At 46.1% G+C, this 15,471-nt stretch overlaps 1 protein-coding gene across 1 annotated transcript; it reads right to left on the bottom strand.

The window, feature by feature from the left end:
• Nucleotides 1-290: 290 nt before the first annotated feature.
• Nucleotides 291-4,557, bottom strand: Tmed9 (transmembrane p24 trafficking protein 9). Its single transcript, XM_032884892.1, has 5 exons — nucleotides 4,338-4,557; nucleotides 4,082-4,182; nucleotides 2,855-2,980; nucleotides 2,118-2,264; nucleotides 291-1,145 (listed from the first exon to the last, which is right to left on the bottom strand). The coding sequence occupies exons 1-5, from the start codon at nucleotides 4,519-4,521 to the stop codon at nucleotides 996-998; spliced, it is 708 nt and encodes a 235-aa protein (XP_032740783.1). The 5' UTR covers nucleotides 4,522-4,557; the 3' UTR covers nucleotides 291-995.
• Nucleotides 4,558-15,471: the final 10,914 nt, after the last annotated feature.

Below are 15,471 nucleotides of genomic sequence, written 5' to 3'. Positions count from 1 at the left end.
GAAACACGCAAGGATGGAGAGCGCGATGTTCAGGTGAAGACTCTGGAATGTGAGGCCCTGTGCCCACTGGAGATATTCTTCCCTTCCTCTCCTTTTGTTTTTTCCAGACAGGGTTTCTCTGTGTAACAGCCCTGGCTGTCCTGGACTTGCTCTGTAGACCAGGCTCGGAGGTACACCTGCCTCTGCCTCCTGAGTGCTGAGATTAAAGTTGTGCACACCATGTCTGGCCTTGTTCCATTCTCGAGTCCATGCACCATCACACCCGAGAGTAACCATGCACAGGACAAGTCTTTCTTCTTCGTCTTTTTTTTTTTTAATTGGGAAACCAATGTAACAAACCCACACTCATTGAAAATAAACTCAGTAACTAAGACTCTGTAGGCTCTGTCTCCAACCAGCACCAAAGTCTCTGCTTGGTTTGATACCGGCTGCTAAGCCCTGAAAGGACAACTGTGAAAAACTAAAATCAACCTCTGGGCCCCTTTCGTGCACTGCAACCCCTCCACACCCTTAAACTGACACACAAACACACCTTAGGTTAGCAGGCTGGTTCTAAGCCAAAGGCAGGAAAAGCAAGTTTCTGGAATAGCAAGGAGTCACTGATGCACCCTGACCTGCTCAAAATCCCACATTAACAAAGGAAGACAAGGAAAATCAGCTTGCTGGCCCACCCACTTCCCTCCCGAAACCTACCCCAGACAGCAACCCACATCCCTGATCAGTAACACTGAGACACCAAGGGCATCACCGGCCCCCGAGTGATTACTGCAGAAGGTCCAGAGGTGGAGGTGGGGAAGGCTGGTCCCACTGCCTGCTTAGCATTAGCCAGCCGGTTGCCGTCCTCCACTTGAGCCTGAGGAATGGGGACATGATTGCAGTCCCTCTCTCCTCCAGAACATCTATGGCTGAAAACCAGTTGTCCTCCCAGAGAGGAACTGGCTCCAGGTCCTTTTCCCACAGCCTGGAAGAAAGATTGCCTGTGAGGCTTGGGACAGCTACACCAACTTCTTGGCTTCAAAAAAGCTCTTGAGGTGCCGCATCTGCCAGACGCCGATGGCCACGAGGATGAGAGTCTGCAGGATGGACCACCACAGCACTCGCTGGTTGGTGCTTTCGCTGGTTTGTCTGAAGCGCTCCTCTCGCCACTGTTGGGAAAAAATGGCAAGGCTTAGTAGTTCAAGACTGCTGGAACCGCTGTGTTCCCAGCTTGCAAAGATGCCCCAGAGCCACCCACTCTGCCCAAAGTGTGGCCAGATGCCTGTGGGGACTACCTTCGGCGGCAACAGTCAGATGACTGCCAGCAGACTAATGCATTTCTCCTAAGTCTGTCTGTCCATCTGTCAGATACAGTCCTCACTTGACCCTTCCTGATACCTAGAGGAGAGGGAAGGTGGTGGTGACAGCTCCAAGTGACAGTGGTGTCCTGGAGTGCTTAGTGTGGACTTCTGTCTGGTTCTTTCAATCTGCTCATATATTCAGAATGCAAACTGGTGGGCTGGACAAGGTTTGTTTGGTTTACGGTTTTTCTGCTTGTGTTTGTTTTCCTTCTTTATAATGTGGTCTCATATCAGCCAGTGGTGGTGCATGTCTTTAATCCCAGCACTCGGGAGACAGAGACAGATGAATCTCTGTGAATTCAAGGCCAGTTCCATGACTACAAAGCAAGTTCCAGGACACAGAGAAACCCTGTCTCAAAAAACTAAAAAAATGGGGGAAGGGTAAGGCGGGGAGCTAAAGTCTCAGGGCTGCCTTTACTGCACGGAGGCTGTAGCAGACACTGTATAACTTTTCCTGTTTAGATGGGTCACTGCCGGTCAACTACAATTCATTCATGGTATCTATCTGGTTCCTGCACGAAAAATTCAGAGGCTTTTGATTCTGGGGAGCACCCAGAACCTTTAGAACGGCTCCTAAAGTGCTGGTATTAATTACCATGCTGTTCTCCTGTTTGTCACTGTGATTTACTGTGATGCCAGGCTTTTTCAAGTCTGTGGCTCGATTACAAATGGACTTTTTAGACCTGCACTCTGGCACAGGTAAATGATATGGGCTTCCATAATGAATCTTTCCTGCGACTCCTGTCTGACAAGCTTGCCGCTGGCTGGCCAGGCACTCACCCGCTGGTAGTTCTGCTCCTTTTGGATCTGCTCCACCTGCTCCACCAGCTGTCGGACTCTCAGCTGCAGTTCACTCAGCTTGTCTTTGGCTGCGATTTCCGCATAGTCGTTCGCGTGTTCGCCCACTTGGATGTCAAGGTGAACTCTCTGGGGACGGAAGAGTGAGAAGGTGAGGCAGGCCCACTGCCTTCGACTGGCAGCTGCTCCTCTCTCTCCTTTGTTGTTGTTTTTTGTTTTTTTTAAATTCAGCTCACACAGTGAGACCCCCTCAATGCGATGGGGCCCCAGGTAGACAAGCAAACATAATGAGCTTGGGCTCACACTCTGACTGACGTTTGTCCTTTGTATCGGTGGCTTCCGGAGACCAGGAAAACGTCAAAAAGCAAAAACACGGACTCAAAAAACATGCACATTTGCACTGAGTATGAGGACTTTTTGGTCCTTCTCTAGATCAAGTCATATGCCATATATATCACTAACACTGCATTAGGGATTATAAGTAATCTAGAGACGATAAATATACGGCAGGGTATGTATACACTGTAGAGAAGCACACTATTAAGGTCGTAAGGGACGGCTATACAAATTGATCAGTCACTGTGCCCTGTATGTCCACTGGAAATCCAATGGCTTTAAAAGGCACAAAATCCAGTATCTGCCACACTGACAGTCAGAGTCCCCAGTCCTAAGCGGGGTACACTGCCTGAAAGCCTTTGGTCGCCCATGGATCCACTTACCAGCATCCCTCCAGCAAAGAGGGAGAACTTGGTAGAATTTGAGTGAAGACAGATCTGGTGCTCACCCGGGGTGTGGGAGGTGAATGTGAACCTGCCCTCAGAGCCATACTGCCGGGCCAGGATGACCTACAGATAACAGGGAGGAGTCTCAGTCAGTGATGCTGCTGGGAGGTTTAAAAAATGGCGATAAAGGTTCCAAGTACCACAAAAGTCTGCAAGAAGAGCTGGGCATGTCGCAGCACTAACAGATCCAAAGGAACTCAGCCGCAATTATGAAACAATCCTGGAGAACTATCTGGGGCAGGGTTGAAGAGTCTGACATCAGGCTGGCAAGTGACTGCTCCCCAGAAGGACTGCTCCGTATCCACTGTTAGCTCTTTCAGGGTTAGTAGCCCAGGCTGGCCTCTAAGGTGGAGCTGGCCTGCCTCTGCCTTCCGGGGACTGCAGTTAACAGCATCATGTTGCCAGGGTTTTTTTTTGTTGTTGTTGTTGTCTTTTGCTTTTTAATGTCTGTTAATTTTTTTTAAGTATTGTTTTTTCCTTTATGTGTATGAGTGTTCTGCCTTATTATATGTGCTTCATGTCCATGCCTATGAGTTGATGTGAGCCATGATGTGTATGCCGGGAGTCGAACTCTGATTCTGAACAAGAACTACAAATGCTTTTTTGTTTGCTTGTTTTGGTTTCTCGAGACAAGGGTTTCTCTGTGTAGCACTGGCTGTCCTGAAACTCACTCTGTAGATCAGGCTGGCCTCTGCCTCCCTAGTGTTGGGATTGAAAGGTGATAACAAGTAACTTCTACAACTACACTGATGGTTAGTGACAACAAACTATTTTGCTTTTTGTCTTTAAAACATTATTTGTACAACCTGAAAGGTACCCCTTTTTGGAACGTGCTCTGGTTTATGAAATTAAGGTCTAAATAACACCTTTAAGATTACCAACTTTTTAATATCCATCACTGCAATTAATACACTTATCGCTAGAGGAAGTGAGCTTCCATTTTACAGGCTAGGGAAGTGCTTCAAGGCCAGTAACTGGATTGGGGGAGTCACTGAGAAGTTGAGAACAGCACCTGTCCTGCAACCGCGGCCCAAGTTCGTGGAGAAGATCCAGCATCTTCCCACAACACCAACTATCTTTCTCGATCGAACGGATACGGAAACTAACAAAGAAGTACCGGAGCTTGCTTGACGCAGGGCCGGGAGCGGGTAAGGGGCAGCTCACCTTGTCCTCGGGGTCTTTTACTTCCACGAACATACCAAGCCCAGGAGTGGCTGGCTGGTACTCCTCCCGCTGTTTGTCATACAGCTGCGTCCGGTAATTTCCTGGAGACAGGCGGAAAAGGGAAGATGAGAAAAGCTCAAAGAGGTGCCGAGTTTGCGGCCGAAAGGACAGTGCCAGGCTAGCTACCCCGAACGGGTTGCATCCCCCCGCCCCAGTACGACTGACTTGTCCCAAACGCTTCCCTTCGCCCCCGCACCGATGACCATGGTCTCGTCCGGAATCTCCTCAATGAAGCACTTCTTCTCTGTCTCTCCTATGTGGAAATAGAGCGCGCCTCCGCGGGCTGCAAGGCACAACAGTAGCAGGAAGGCCCGCATCCCTCTCCCCAGCAAGAGTCCGGGTGAGGTTCCGACAACTCGCACGCCTCGCACCGCAGCCATCTTGCCCCACCTGCCTGCGCAGGCGCAGACTGCCGAGCCACGTAGACCCGCGGAGGCTACCGCGGTGCCTGCCGGGACTACGAGTTCCGCCGCGTGGACTACAAGTCCCTAGATACACCACGCCTATGCGCGGCAGTATCTGATTGGGGCCGGTTTCTACAGGACGCGGATTGGGGTCTCCAAAATGGAAGGATTTTCTTTGATTTAGCCAAATAGCGAGATGACTGATAATGGTTGTCAGTCTGCGCAACGGATATAAGCGGAGGCAAGATTCGAACTTGATTCACACAATAGTAACACAGCTCTTCCCCATCCCTCTTTACTTTTGTTTGTTTTGAGACAGGGTCTTGCAGTGTAGCTTTGCCTCCCCGTAACTTAGGATGCAAGCTCCGCTGGCCTGAAATTTGTGGGGATCTTCCTGTCTCTGTCATAGTGCTGCGATATAATCATGCAACAGTATGTTCAGCCATTCTACTCTCTTTTTTTTTAATAATTTTTTTAAGATTATTTATTATATATAAGTACACTGTAGCTGTCTTCAGACACACCAGAAGAGGGCATCGGATCTCTTTACAGATGGTTGTGAGCCATCATGTGGTTGCTGGGAATTGAACTCAGGACCTCTGGAAGAGCAGTCGGGTGCTCTTAACCGCTGAGCCATCTCTCCAGCCCAATTCTACTCTCTTTTGGTTACTGTTTGCATGGTCTATCCTTTCCCACGCTTACCTTTTAGATGTATATATGTCTTTATTACTCTATTTATATTAAAAGATGAACCTCTTATGGGCAACATGCAATTAGATCATACCTTTTAAACGCCATCCTGCCAAGCTCTCCCTTTTAATTGTAGAGTATGCCACATCATTAATAAGATTTATAACGATCATTGTGTTATTTATTTGTTTATTCTCTTGTGTTTCTTGTTCGCCAATACCTTTATGTGTACTAAGTAGATATGTTGTAGCACCTTTTTGTTGTTGTTGTTGTTGTTAAGACATCTAACTATGTAGCCCTGGCTGGCTCAGACCTTGATATGTAGTCCAGACTGGCCTTGAACTCCTAGAGCTCTGAAGTATCTGAGGTATCTGAGTCTGAAGCTCGTCTGCTCTACAGAGTGGGTTCCAGGGAAGCCAGGGCTGCACAGAGAAACCCTGTCTTCCACAAAACTAACTAAACAGACGAAATAGGATAAATGTACCGCCGTCATAGCAGGTTTAAAATAGCCCCAAGGTTGAGCAATCTAAGTGCTCCCATGCATACTTGGCACTGGAGATGTTGCTCATAAACTTGTTTGGACCCTTGGCCTCTGCTTGGTGGCACAATCTGTAAAAGTTGTGACACTTTAGCCGTAGTGGTCTAACAAGTGGATCTCAAGGGCAGACGTTCGACGATGATGCTTGTAATAGTCCTCGCTCTTGGTCACAGCCCAGATTCCATGCTCCCTGATCTGCTCACACTCCCGCCTCTCTGCTTGGAGCTGCCCCAGTTGCTGTGCTTTCGTTATCCCGATGATGGACCACATTCTGTGGACTGTGACCCAACCCGGACCTCTCTCCTCTTAAGTTGCTAGGAATTCGTTAGGGATTTGCCCACAGAGATGTAAAAGTAACAAAGACAGCGTCCACCAAATGAGTGGCTAAAGAGGCTGGAGAGATGGTTCAGTGGTTAAGAGCATTTGTTGCTCTTGCAGAGGACCCAAGTTCAATTCCAAGTACCACTGTGGTGATTCACAACCAACCGGGAGTCCAGTTCCAGGGGACTTAATGCCCTCTTCTGACCTATTCAGTCACCAGGCATGCGTGGGATACACATACACACATGCAAGCACCCAAACACAGAACATAAGTCCAAAGAACAATTTTTTAATTGTATTTATATGAATACTGTAGCTGTCTTCAGACACACCAGAACAGGGCATCGAATCCCAGTTCAGATGGTTGTGAGCCGCCATGTGGTTCCTTGGAATTGTCCTCTGGAAGAATAGTCAGTGCTCTTACTCACTGTTCAAAGAACAACTTTTTAAAGAAAGCGAAGGTGGGTTCTATGTACAACAATGTAGTATTCAGCTCTTTAAAGGGAAGGAAGTGTTTCAGCATATGCTGCAGTGTGGATGAACTTTGAGGACAGTGTTGAGTAAAAGAAACCAATACCGAAAGATATGTACTATGTTCATATGCTAGACATAATCATATACTATATGCATAGACATACTACATATGCATAGACATAGACAACATACCTTAGGCACATGCATAGACGTACTATGTGTATAGACATACTTTCTGTATATGCATAGACACAGACACATACTGTGTGCATAGATGTTATGTATGCAAAGACAGACATAATTTATGCATGGGCATAGGCATATACTATATACCTATGCACAGATATATACTATGTGCATAGACATACTACACACACATGCATAGACATAGACATACGATATATATGCATAGACATACTATGTGCATATGCATAGATGTATACTATGTGCATATGCACAGGCATATACTATGTGCATATGCATAGACATACACTATGTGCATATGCATAGACATACTATGTGCATATGCATAGACATACTATGTGCGTATGCATAGACATACTATGTGCATATGCATAAACATACTATGTGCGTATGCATAGACATACTATGTGCGTATGCATAGACATGCTATATGCATAGACATATATACTATGCACATATGCACAGATATATACCATATGCAAAGTATCTTAGCACTCAAGTTCATAGAAACAGATAGGGACGTACTGACTGACAGGGCTCAGCTAAGTGGAGAGATGTTTCCCAGAGTTTAAGTGTGAAACGACAAGAGTCCTGAAAATGTGTTGCACAAACAAGGATGTATTTAATGGTTCATGTAACAAATGGTCGGTCCATTTTACTAGCCATTTTTAAAAGCTTTAACAGAAAGAAAGGAGAAAAGAAAAAGAAGCACAGGCAGGCTGGCTATTGTAACGGGTTGAACTCTTAGGAGACGACAACCTCGACATCTTGAAACCTTCAATGTCCTGGGAAGAGCAATAGAGTCAGTCTCAACAGTATAGACTTGAATTCACGATACAGACTCAAAAGTTATCAGAAAGCCATGGCCAGACAGCGGGGGATAAAGATGTGCACACCCTAGTGCTTAGGTGACGGTAAGGCTTCTTAAGGTACACTTGGTGGCGATCCTTTACTCTCCTCGGCTTGTTCTTAGCACTTACCTTATTTTAAAAGACATTTTCTTCTTTATTTGGGGGAAGGGGCACACATGCTGTACTGCTCAAGTGTAAGTCAGAGGGCAACTTTTTGGAGTCGTTCTCTCTTCCTACCATGTGGGCCCTGGGGATTGAACTAAGGCTATCCGTCCTGGGAGCAGGCCCCTTTACCTTCTGAAACATCCTGCCACATTGAAACTCGTCAACTGAGTAATCCTGAGTACACTGCTGTGAGTTAGGTGAGTAGGGTTCTGATTTTACAACTCGGTGTAAAGGAGTGTCGAACATTCTACAAAGAGTAGAGGAAGCACCTATAGCCTCAGCCAATCAAGAGGTTGAAGCAGGGGCTGGAGAGATGGCTCAGTGGTTAGAAGCACTGACTGCTCTTCCAGAGGTCCTGAGTTCAAATCCCAGCAACTACATGGTGGCTCATAACCACCTGTAATGAGATCTGATGCTCTCTTCTGATGTGTGAAGACAGCTACAGTGTACTCATATACACTAAATAAATAATTTTAAAAAAAAAAGAGGCTGAAATAGGATGATTTGAGTTAGGAGTTCGAGGCCAGTTGGGCAGCATAGCAAGAGCCTGTTCCCAAAGGCCATCCCCTGAGCAAGGGGTCATTTAATCTCTTACTCCGGATCAGCTCTTTTTAAAGGTCTATTTGTTTTCTGTGTATAAGTGTTTTATCTGCACAAAAGTCTAGACTCCACATGAGTTGCCAGTGTCCACAAAGGACATTAGAGAGCACTGGCTCTTCCGGACCTGGAGTTACCAATTCGGGAGCCTTCATGTGGGTGTTACAGACAGACACCGTGGCTTCCACAAAAGCAGCAAGTGATCCTAACCACTGTTCATCTCTACAGCACCGGAGTCAGGGCTTCTAATACATGCTGGACACAGGAAATCATAAACTATCTTTCGTACTTGGTAAAGATAGCAAGCAACACTAATGTGTGGGTCTAAGACTGACCACGAGAAGCGGGCGTTGCTGGGAGCGCCTTTCATCTCAGCAGCACTCAGGAGGCAGAGGCAGGCGGATCTCTGTGAGTTGGAGGCCATGCTGGTGTACAGAGCTAGTTCCAGGACAGCCAGGGTTACACAGAGAAACCCTGTCTCAAAATAACAATAAAGTAAAAAAAAAACAAAACAAAACAAAACAAAATGAACAAACAAACAAACAAAAAACCCCACTCAGGTACCAAATCCTTACTTTCCAGGAGTACAGCATTGGTAATTGTTGGGGGAAGTATTAGATTTCTATCCTGGCAATGATTTTTTTTTTAAGAAAAAAATGACAAATCCAGATTTTAAACAAAGTAAAAGAACTTTAGAATAGGATTGGTGTGTTCCTGTAATTTCAGCACTCCAGGAAAAGCAGAAAGCTTTGCGTCTGAGGTCAGCGTGAGCTTTAGAATAGTTTGGGCAAAAGCTGAAGAGTATCCAGTGAGTGTGGAGACTCAGGGTTTCTTTTTGTTCTTTTTCTTTTTTTTTAAATAAATAACTTATTTATGTATATGAATACACTGTTGCTGTCTTCAGACACACCAGAAGAGGGCATGGGACCCCATTACAGATAGTTGTGAACCACCATGTGGTTGCTGGGATTTGAACTCAGGACCTCTGGAAGAGCAGTCAGTGCTCTTAACCGCTGAGCCATCACTCTATCCTAGGACTCCGGCTTTCTAATGTGGATGTTCCTAGGGAAGTTCTCCACCTGGATCTGATCATAGAGACAAGGACAATGGCACACAAGCTTGAGACACAAGCTTAGGGGTGCTGTCCACATTCCTGAGTAGTGATCCTTATTCTACAAACTGTAGGAAAGGACCCTCGTGTGTTGGGGATTGGTTTTCATGCTTTGATTTAATCAGGAATCTGCGTGTCCACACACTGAAGGTCCTTGTCCCCAGTTGTTTTTTTTTTTTTTTCTTTTTTTTTTTTTTAAAAAGATTTATTTTATTTATTTCATGTATATGAGTACACTGTAGCTGTCTTCAGACGCACCAGAAGAGGGCATCGGATCCCATTACGGATGGTTGTGAGCCACCATGTGGTTGCTGGGATTTGAACTCAGGACCTCTGGAAGAGCAGTCAGTGCTCTTAACCGCTGAGCCATCTCTCCAGTCCCCCCAATTGGTTTTTGATCGAACAATAAAGATGCCAGCAGCCAAAAGGGAGATGGTGCAGGGCCTTTCGATTTGCGTGGGCTAGGAAGTGGGAAAAAGGAGCCTGGATAGTCAGGACTCAGTGGATGGGAGGGAGGGCCTCCGTTCAAAGAGTAGGAGTCGGGCTGGAGAGATGGCTCAGCGGTTAAGAGCACCCGACTGCTCTTCAAGAGGTCATGAGTTCAATTCCCAGCAACCACATGGTGGCTCACAACCATCTGTAAAGGGATCCGATGCCCTCTTCTGGTGTATCTGAAGACAGCTACAGTGTACTCAATATATAATAAATAAATAAATCAAAAAAAAAAAAAAAAAAAAGTAGGAGTCGCAGGAGAGAGAGACAACCAGCCATGAGAGAATTCGGGTGGGTGGCCACTGGCCCCTTTCCCAATTGGATCTGGGGTAGCAAGGGAAGGTTCAGGAGTGCCCAGCCTTTGAGTTAGCCAAGGGATTTTAAAATTAATTGGCCTGTGTGCCTGCCTTCCATTTGTGAATCCAGATAGCTTCTGGACGGGTGCTCACGTGTAACCCTGCAGGAGTCAAAGCAGGGCAGCCCAAAATGCCTATAGGTTGATGTCTAGATGCAGGTGAGGGCTGGCACCAGTTAGGTCAAGGCCATGACTGGGCAGTAAAAAATAAGGTGGGGACAAAGTTTTGTAAGGCAGGAGAGAGGGCAGAGGGAGAAAGAAGGAGAATCAAGATGGAGACGGAGAAGGATGACCCCGATCTGGTCTTGAATTGCCAAGATAGCTGGGATGGATTTCTGTAAGCAAATTTATCTTACCAAGGTGGGTGGTTTATATCCTTATCAATTGGTTGTGAGTTTATGGTGCAGATGTATTGTGGATTGAGAATTTAAGATGTAAATCTGACTGTTGGGTTAGTTTGTTGAGTCTTGATTTTAACGGGTTGTCGGGGGTCGTTGGGAGTTTATACCGTAACCATTAGGACGCAGATGTAAACAAAGCAGCAGCAGATAGTTACAAGAGAGTAGCCACTCCTGGGAGCAGGAGACAGATGCTGGGAATGTAAGCAGTAAGAGCTGTGAGTGAGGGTGGACCAGCTCTCAGCCCAGCTCTCAGCCAGTGGACCTCGGAGCAGAGGATTTGGGAGCCCCTGCTGTGCAGAGAGGCTGGATGGTTCCCTGAGAGGAGCTAGGAGCTAGGGGCTAAGAGCAAGGAGCTAGGCGGAAGACAATGAGAAGCAGACAATAGAAGCTGCCTGCCTCCAGCCACCAGATAAATAAAGAATAGCAACTTATAAATTTGATTTATTTGTTTCTAAGGATAGAGGGAAGTATTCAGATTTTCCCAGAGCCACGTGGGGATTTCTTCCTATGGTTCCAAAATTGATAAAGAATTAAGGTTCTCATTGGCATAAGTTTGTATATTGACACAAAATTTGAAATGAATATTGTTACTCTTAGATAGGCATTGTGCCTATGCAATTCACTGAAGGATACAAGGCTTTGACCCACTCCTTCTGTAGCTGCCATTGCAAACTGTCTAGGATGAGTAAGTGATGCAAGTTAAGGGCCAGAGAGCAAACTCACGGTTATAGTAGATTCTGATTTAAGTATAATAAGGTGTTTTCAATATTATTCAGTTAGAAATAGCTTTTTGTGGGGAGCTGGAGAGATGGCTCAGTCTTTAAGAGCACCAACTGCTCCTCCAGAGGTCCTGAGTTCAAATCTCAGCACCCACATGGTGGCTCACAGCCATCTGTAATGAGATCCGATGCCCTCTTCTGGTGTGTCTGAGGACAGCTACATAGTACTTACATATAATAAATAAATAAATCTTAGAAATAGCTAAGAGTAGTAAAGGTTTAACAATTCACATATACCTGATATAAATAGATAGTCTTCAAAAACATCAGAAGTCCACAGAATCTGACATTTAATCAATTCATTATTATTAGGAATTTTGACTAGAGACGTGTCTGCTCCCTCACAGTTCAAATAAGACATTGAGCATCTTTACCTCCAGGTGAGGTTGCTTATCGCAGCAAGGTAGTCACCGGGCAGAAATTGCCTATATAATCTGCAGACAAAATACTGGCGCTCCCCCTGGTCCCTCCTGCTGACTCGTGCTAAGGCTGAGGCCTGGCTGTCTCTGCTAGGTCGTGTCACTGCTGTTGCTAACCCGACTCTGCCGAACTGGACTGAACTGGACTGCTGGCCCATCTGTGAGGTGTTTTCGAGTGGATGGAGCTGCTGCTGCTAACCCGTGAACTGAACTATGGATTTCCAGACAACACAGTTGGGAATTGCTCCAAGAACCTCTCTAAGCAGGTCCACTTTTCCCATATCCTTTCTTTCCCACTACCTAATGGTGGGTGGTGGGCTAAAAGGGAGGTTACATAATTTAAGAGCCATCATTAAAAATAGGTTTGGGGGAAAATTACAGTTCCCCAGGTCACCAGTGGCAGCCTGGTTCGTTTGCAAACACTTCACGGATACACCAGCAGGCCAGTTCGGTAGAGCCGGGATAGCAAACAGGAATCAGAGCAGTGGCACCACCTAGCAAAGACAGCCAGGCCTCAGCCTCAGCGTGAGTTAGGAAGAGGGACCAAGGTCAGCAGGAACATCAGGAGTTCTTTTTTTTTTTTTTTTTTTTTTTTTACATCAGGAGTTCTTAACTGTGCCTCTCGCAGTGAAGTGAAGATCAGCGAAGACACTAGACTGTTGTGGTAAACACTAAAAAAGATTCTGGCAACCCTCACTAGTGCCAGCTCCGGTGGGCTGGCTACTCTCTGAGCCCTGAAGCAGCCGCCCTCTTGCAACTCTCTTGCTGCAGACTCTCCTCACATTCCCAGCATCCGCCCCCTGTGGTTATAGTCACAACTCCCAGTTACCTGTTAAAATCAAAACTTGATAAGCTTGTAATTTATCAATCTGACTTATATCTTAAATTCTCAATCCACAAAATGCCTGCATAATAAACTCACAACCAATGGATAATGATATAAAGTGCCCGCCTAGATAAGACAAATTGTCCTATAAAAATCCATCCCTGAAGAAATATTCAGGGCTGGAGAGATGGCTCAGCCGTTAAGAGCACTGACTGCTCTTCCAGAGGTCCTGAGTGCAATTCCCAGCAACCACATGGTGGCTCACAACCATCTGTAATGGGATCTGATGCCCTCTTCTGGTGTGTCTGAAGAGAGAGACAGTGTACTCACATAAAATAAATAAAATCTTTAAAAAAAAAAAGAATAAAGAAAGAAAGAAATATTTATAGCTACCATGTGGTTATTTAAGGCCACATGGATCTAGGTCGTCCTTCTCTGCCTCCATCTTGGTTCTTTCTTTTTCCTCTCTCCCACCTTACAAAAACTCTGTCCCCGCCTTACTTTTTTATTGCCCAACCACAGGCCTTGCCTTATCTTGTGCCAGCCCTCACCTACATATAGATATCAGCTACACTAGACCAACAAGCATTGTATGGTCACCTCTATAATCAAGCCAAGCTCAGCCCGTGTATAAACCCCAAACATCACGTGTCCTCCACGTGTCTGCCTCAGCTGACACCACTCTGCCAATCAGCCTGAGTCTGCAAAAGCAGCGAGAAACGGCAGCACGCCACCAGAAGTATTTTGGTGCGGTTTCTCTCTATGGAGTCCCAACGAATGCAGTTCAACTATGCAACGTAAGGCAGACCAGTACATGCCTATTGCTAGTGAAGTCATTTCTCATGCTTACTTTATAGCAGAACATCCTTTCACCTGCGTCTGCTTCCGGAGAACACTCCTTCACGAGTCCGCCTTAGCAAAACGCCATCCAACACAACTGACTTCCGAAGAACCCTTAAGTTTCCACTTCACTTCATGACTATAATTTTGCTGCTGATATAAATCATAATGCAAATATCTGTTTTCTGATAGGCTTAGGCGACCCCAATCAGGTTGTGACGCACGCACAGGTTGAGAGCCACTGCACTGAAGCTGCCACCTGTTGGGGGTAATCTTTCGTGCAGTGTGTAAAGGCTGTCACTATTATTCAAGTGCTGATTCATGTACCTGCAGAGATTTGAGTACAGGACATGGCGCTGTTATTTTTATGAAACGCCACGGTTGCTCGGTGTTTCGTAAACATCTTTCCACCACCTTCTGATTGGTTTAATGAAAAGATGAACGGCCTGTGGCAAAGCAGGAAAGGATAGGGGTGGGACTTCCGGGAAGAGATAGGAACCTTGGGAAAGAGTCTGAGGCAGGAGATTCACCACCAGCCAGATGTGGAGGAAGAAGATGATGGAGGCATTGAGGAGGTAATGAGCCACATGGCAGAATGTAGATTAATATAAATGGGTCATTTTAAGTATAAAAGCTAGGTGAGGACAAGCCTAAGTTAAGGCCAAGCTTTCATAACTAATTAAAGTATCTTTGTCATGAATTGAGCAAGAGACTTACAGTTATAGTCACCCAGGTAGCGTCTTCTCCTTTCAGTCACTCCTTGTCTGTGTCTTTTCAGCCGTTCCAGACACCCAAGTTGATGGTCAAGATTAAATACCATGATCCCTTTATCTATTCCTATTCTCAATGTAGGCATATTGATATAAATCCCCCATCCTCGCTCTCTTTTCTTTTCTTTCTTTTTTTTTTTTCGGAGCTGGGGACCGAACCCAGGGCCTTGCGCTTTCTTTTTTTTTTTTTTTTTTTTCTCTTTTTGCTAGGCAGGTGCTCTACCACTGAGCTAAATCCCCAACCCCCCTTTCTTTTTTAAAAGACGTACTTATTTATTTTATGTATGTGAGTACACTGTTGCTGTCTTCAGACACACCAGAAGAGGGCACCAGATCCCATTACAGATGGTTGCGAGCCACCACGTGGTTGCTGGGAATTGAACTCAGGACCTCTGGAAGAGCAGTCAGTGCTCTTAACCGCTGAGCCATCTCTCCAGCCCCCTCTCTGCTTTTCAATATTGATTATCTCTATAATTGATGTATCGGAGATGAAGGGCCAAGCCCAATGTGTTGGGGTTGCCAGAAGTTAGACTTTTGCCTCAAACACTCCTATCGCGGGGTAATAGAAGCTACTGTGCCCAGTTATGTGGGGTTGAAGCTATGGAGCGGTGGGACTGGGAGAAGCTGGCCTGGAACAAGAGTGGGGTCGAGGCACGTCCAACCCTCGAAACCTCATCCCTCAACCCTACTCCTCATCCCAGGAGTAGGACCATGTCCCCCTTGCCTCAGGTGCACATAGCCTGTGCCCCCCACCTTTGCCTCACCAGAAGAGGTCATGTAGCCATTAGCCAGGTTAAATTTCCTTTCCCCTGATGAGGTCAAGTCTGGCAGCACCTGGAATTCCTCCTTATGCAAATGAACCATCCCCAGTATCCTGGCCCCATAGTCCCTCCTCACCCCGAAAAGGTTTAAATGACCCTTGATCCCCTGTCCGCCGCAATTAAATGAGCTTCTCAGTGAAGCTTGCCACCCTTGAGTCTGTCCTCTTCAGCTCACTCAGCACCTGAGGCCTCAGTAACCCCCCCACTCTTAGGGTCCCTGCTCTGATTACAGAGGATCACACCGGCAGGGAGATTGAGGATGGCCACACCCA

Source organism: Rattus rattus, chromosome 14, assembly GCF_011064425.1.
Source record: "Rattus rattus isolate New Zealand chromosome 14, Rrattus_CSIRO_v1, whole genome shotgun sequence".
NCBI lineage: Eukaryota > Metazoa > Chordata > Mammalia > Rodentia > Muridae > Rattus > Rattus rattus.
This window is presented reverse-complemented; position numbering and strand designations above follow the sequence as displayed.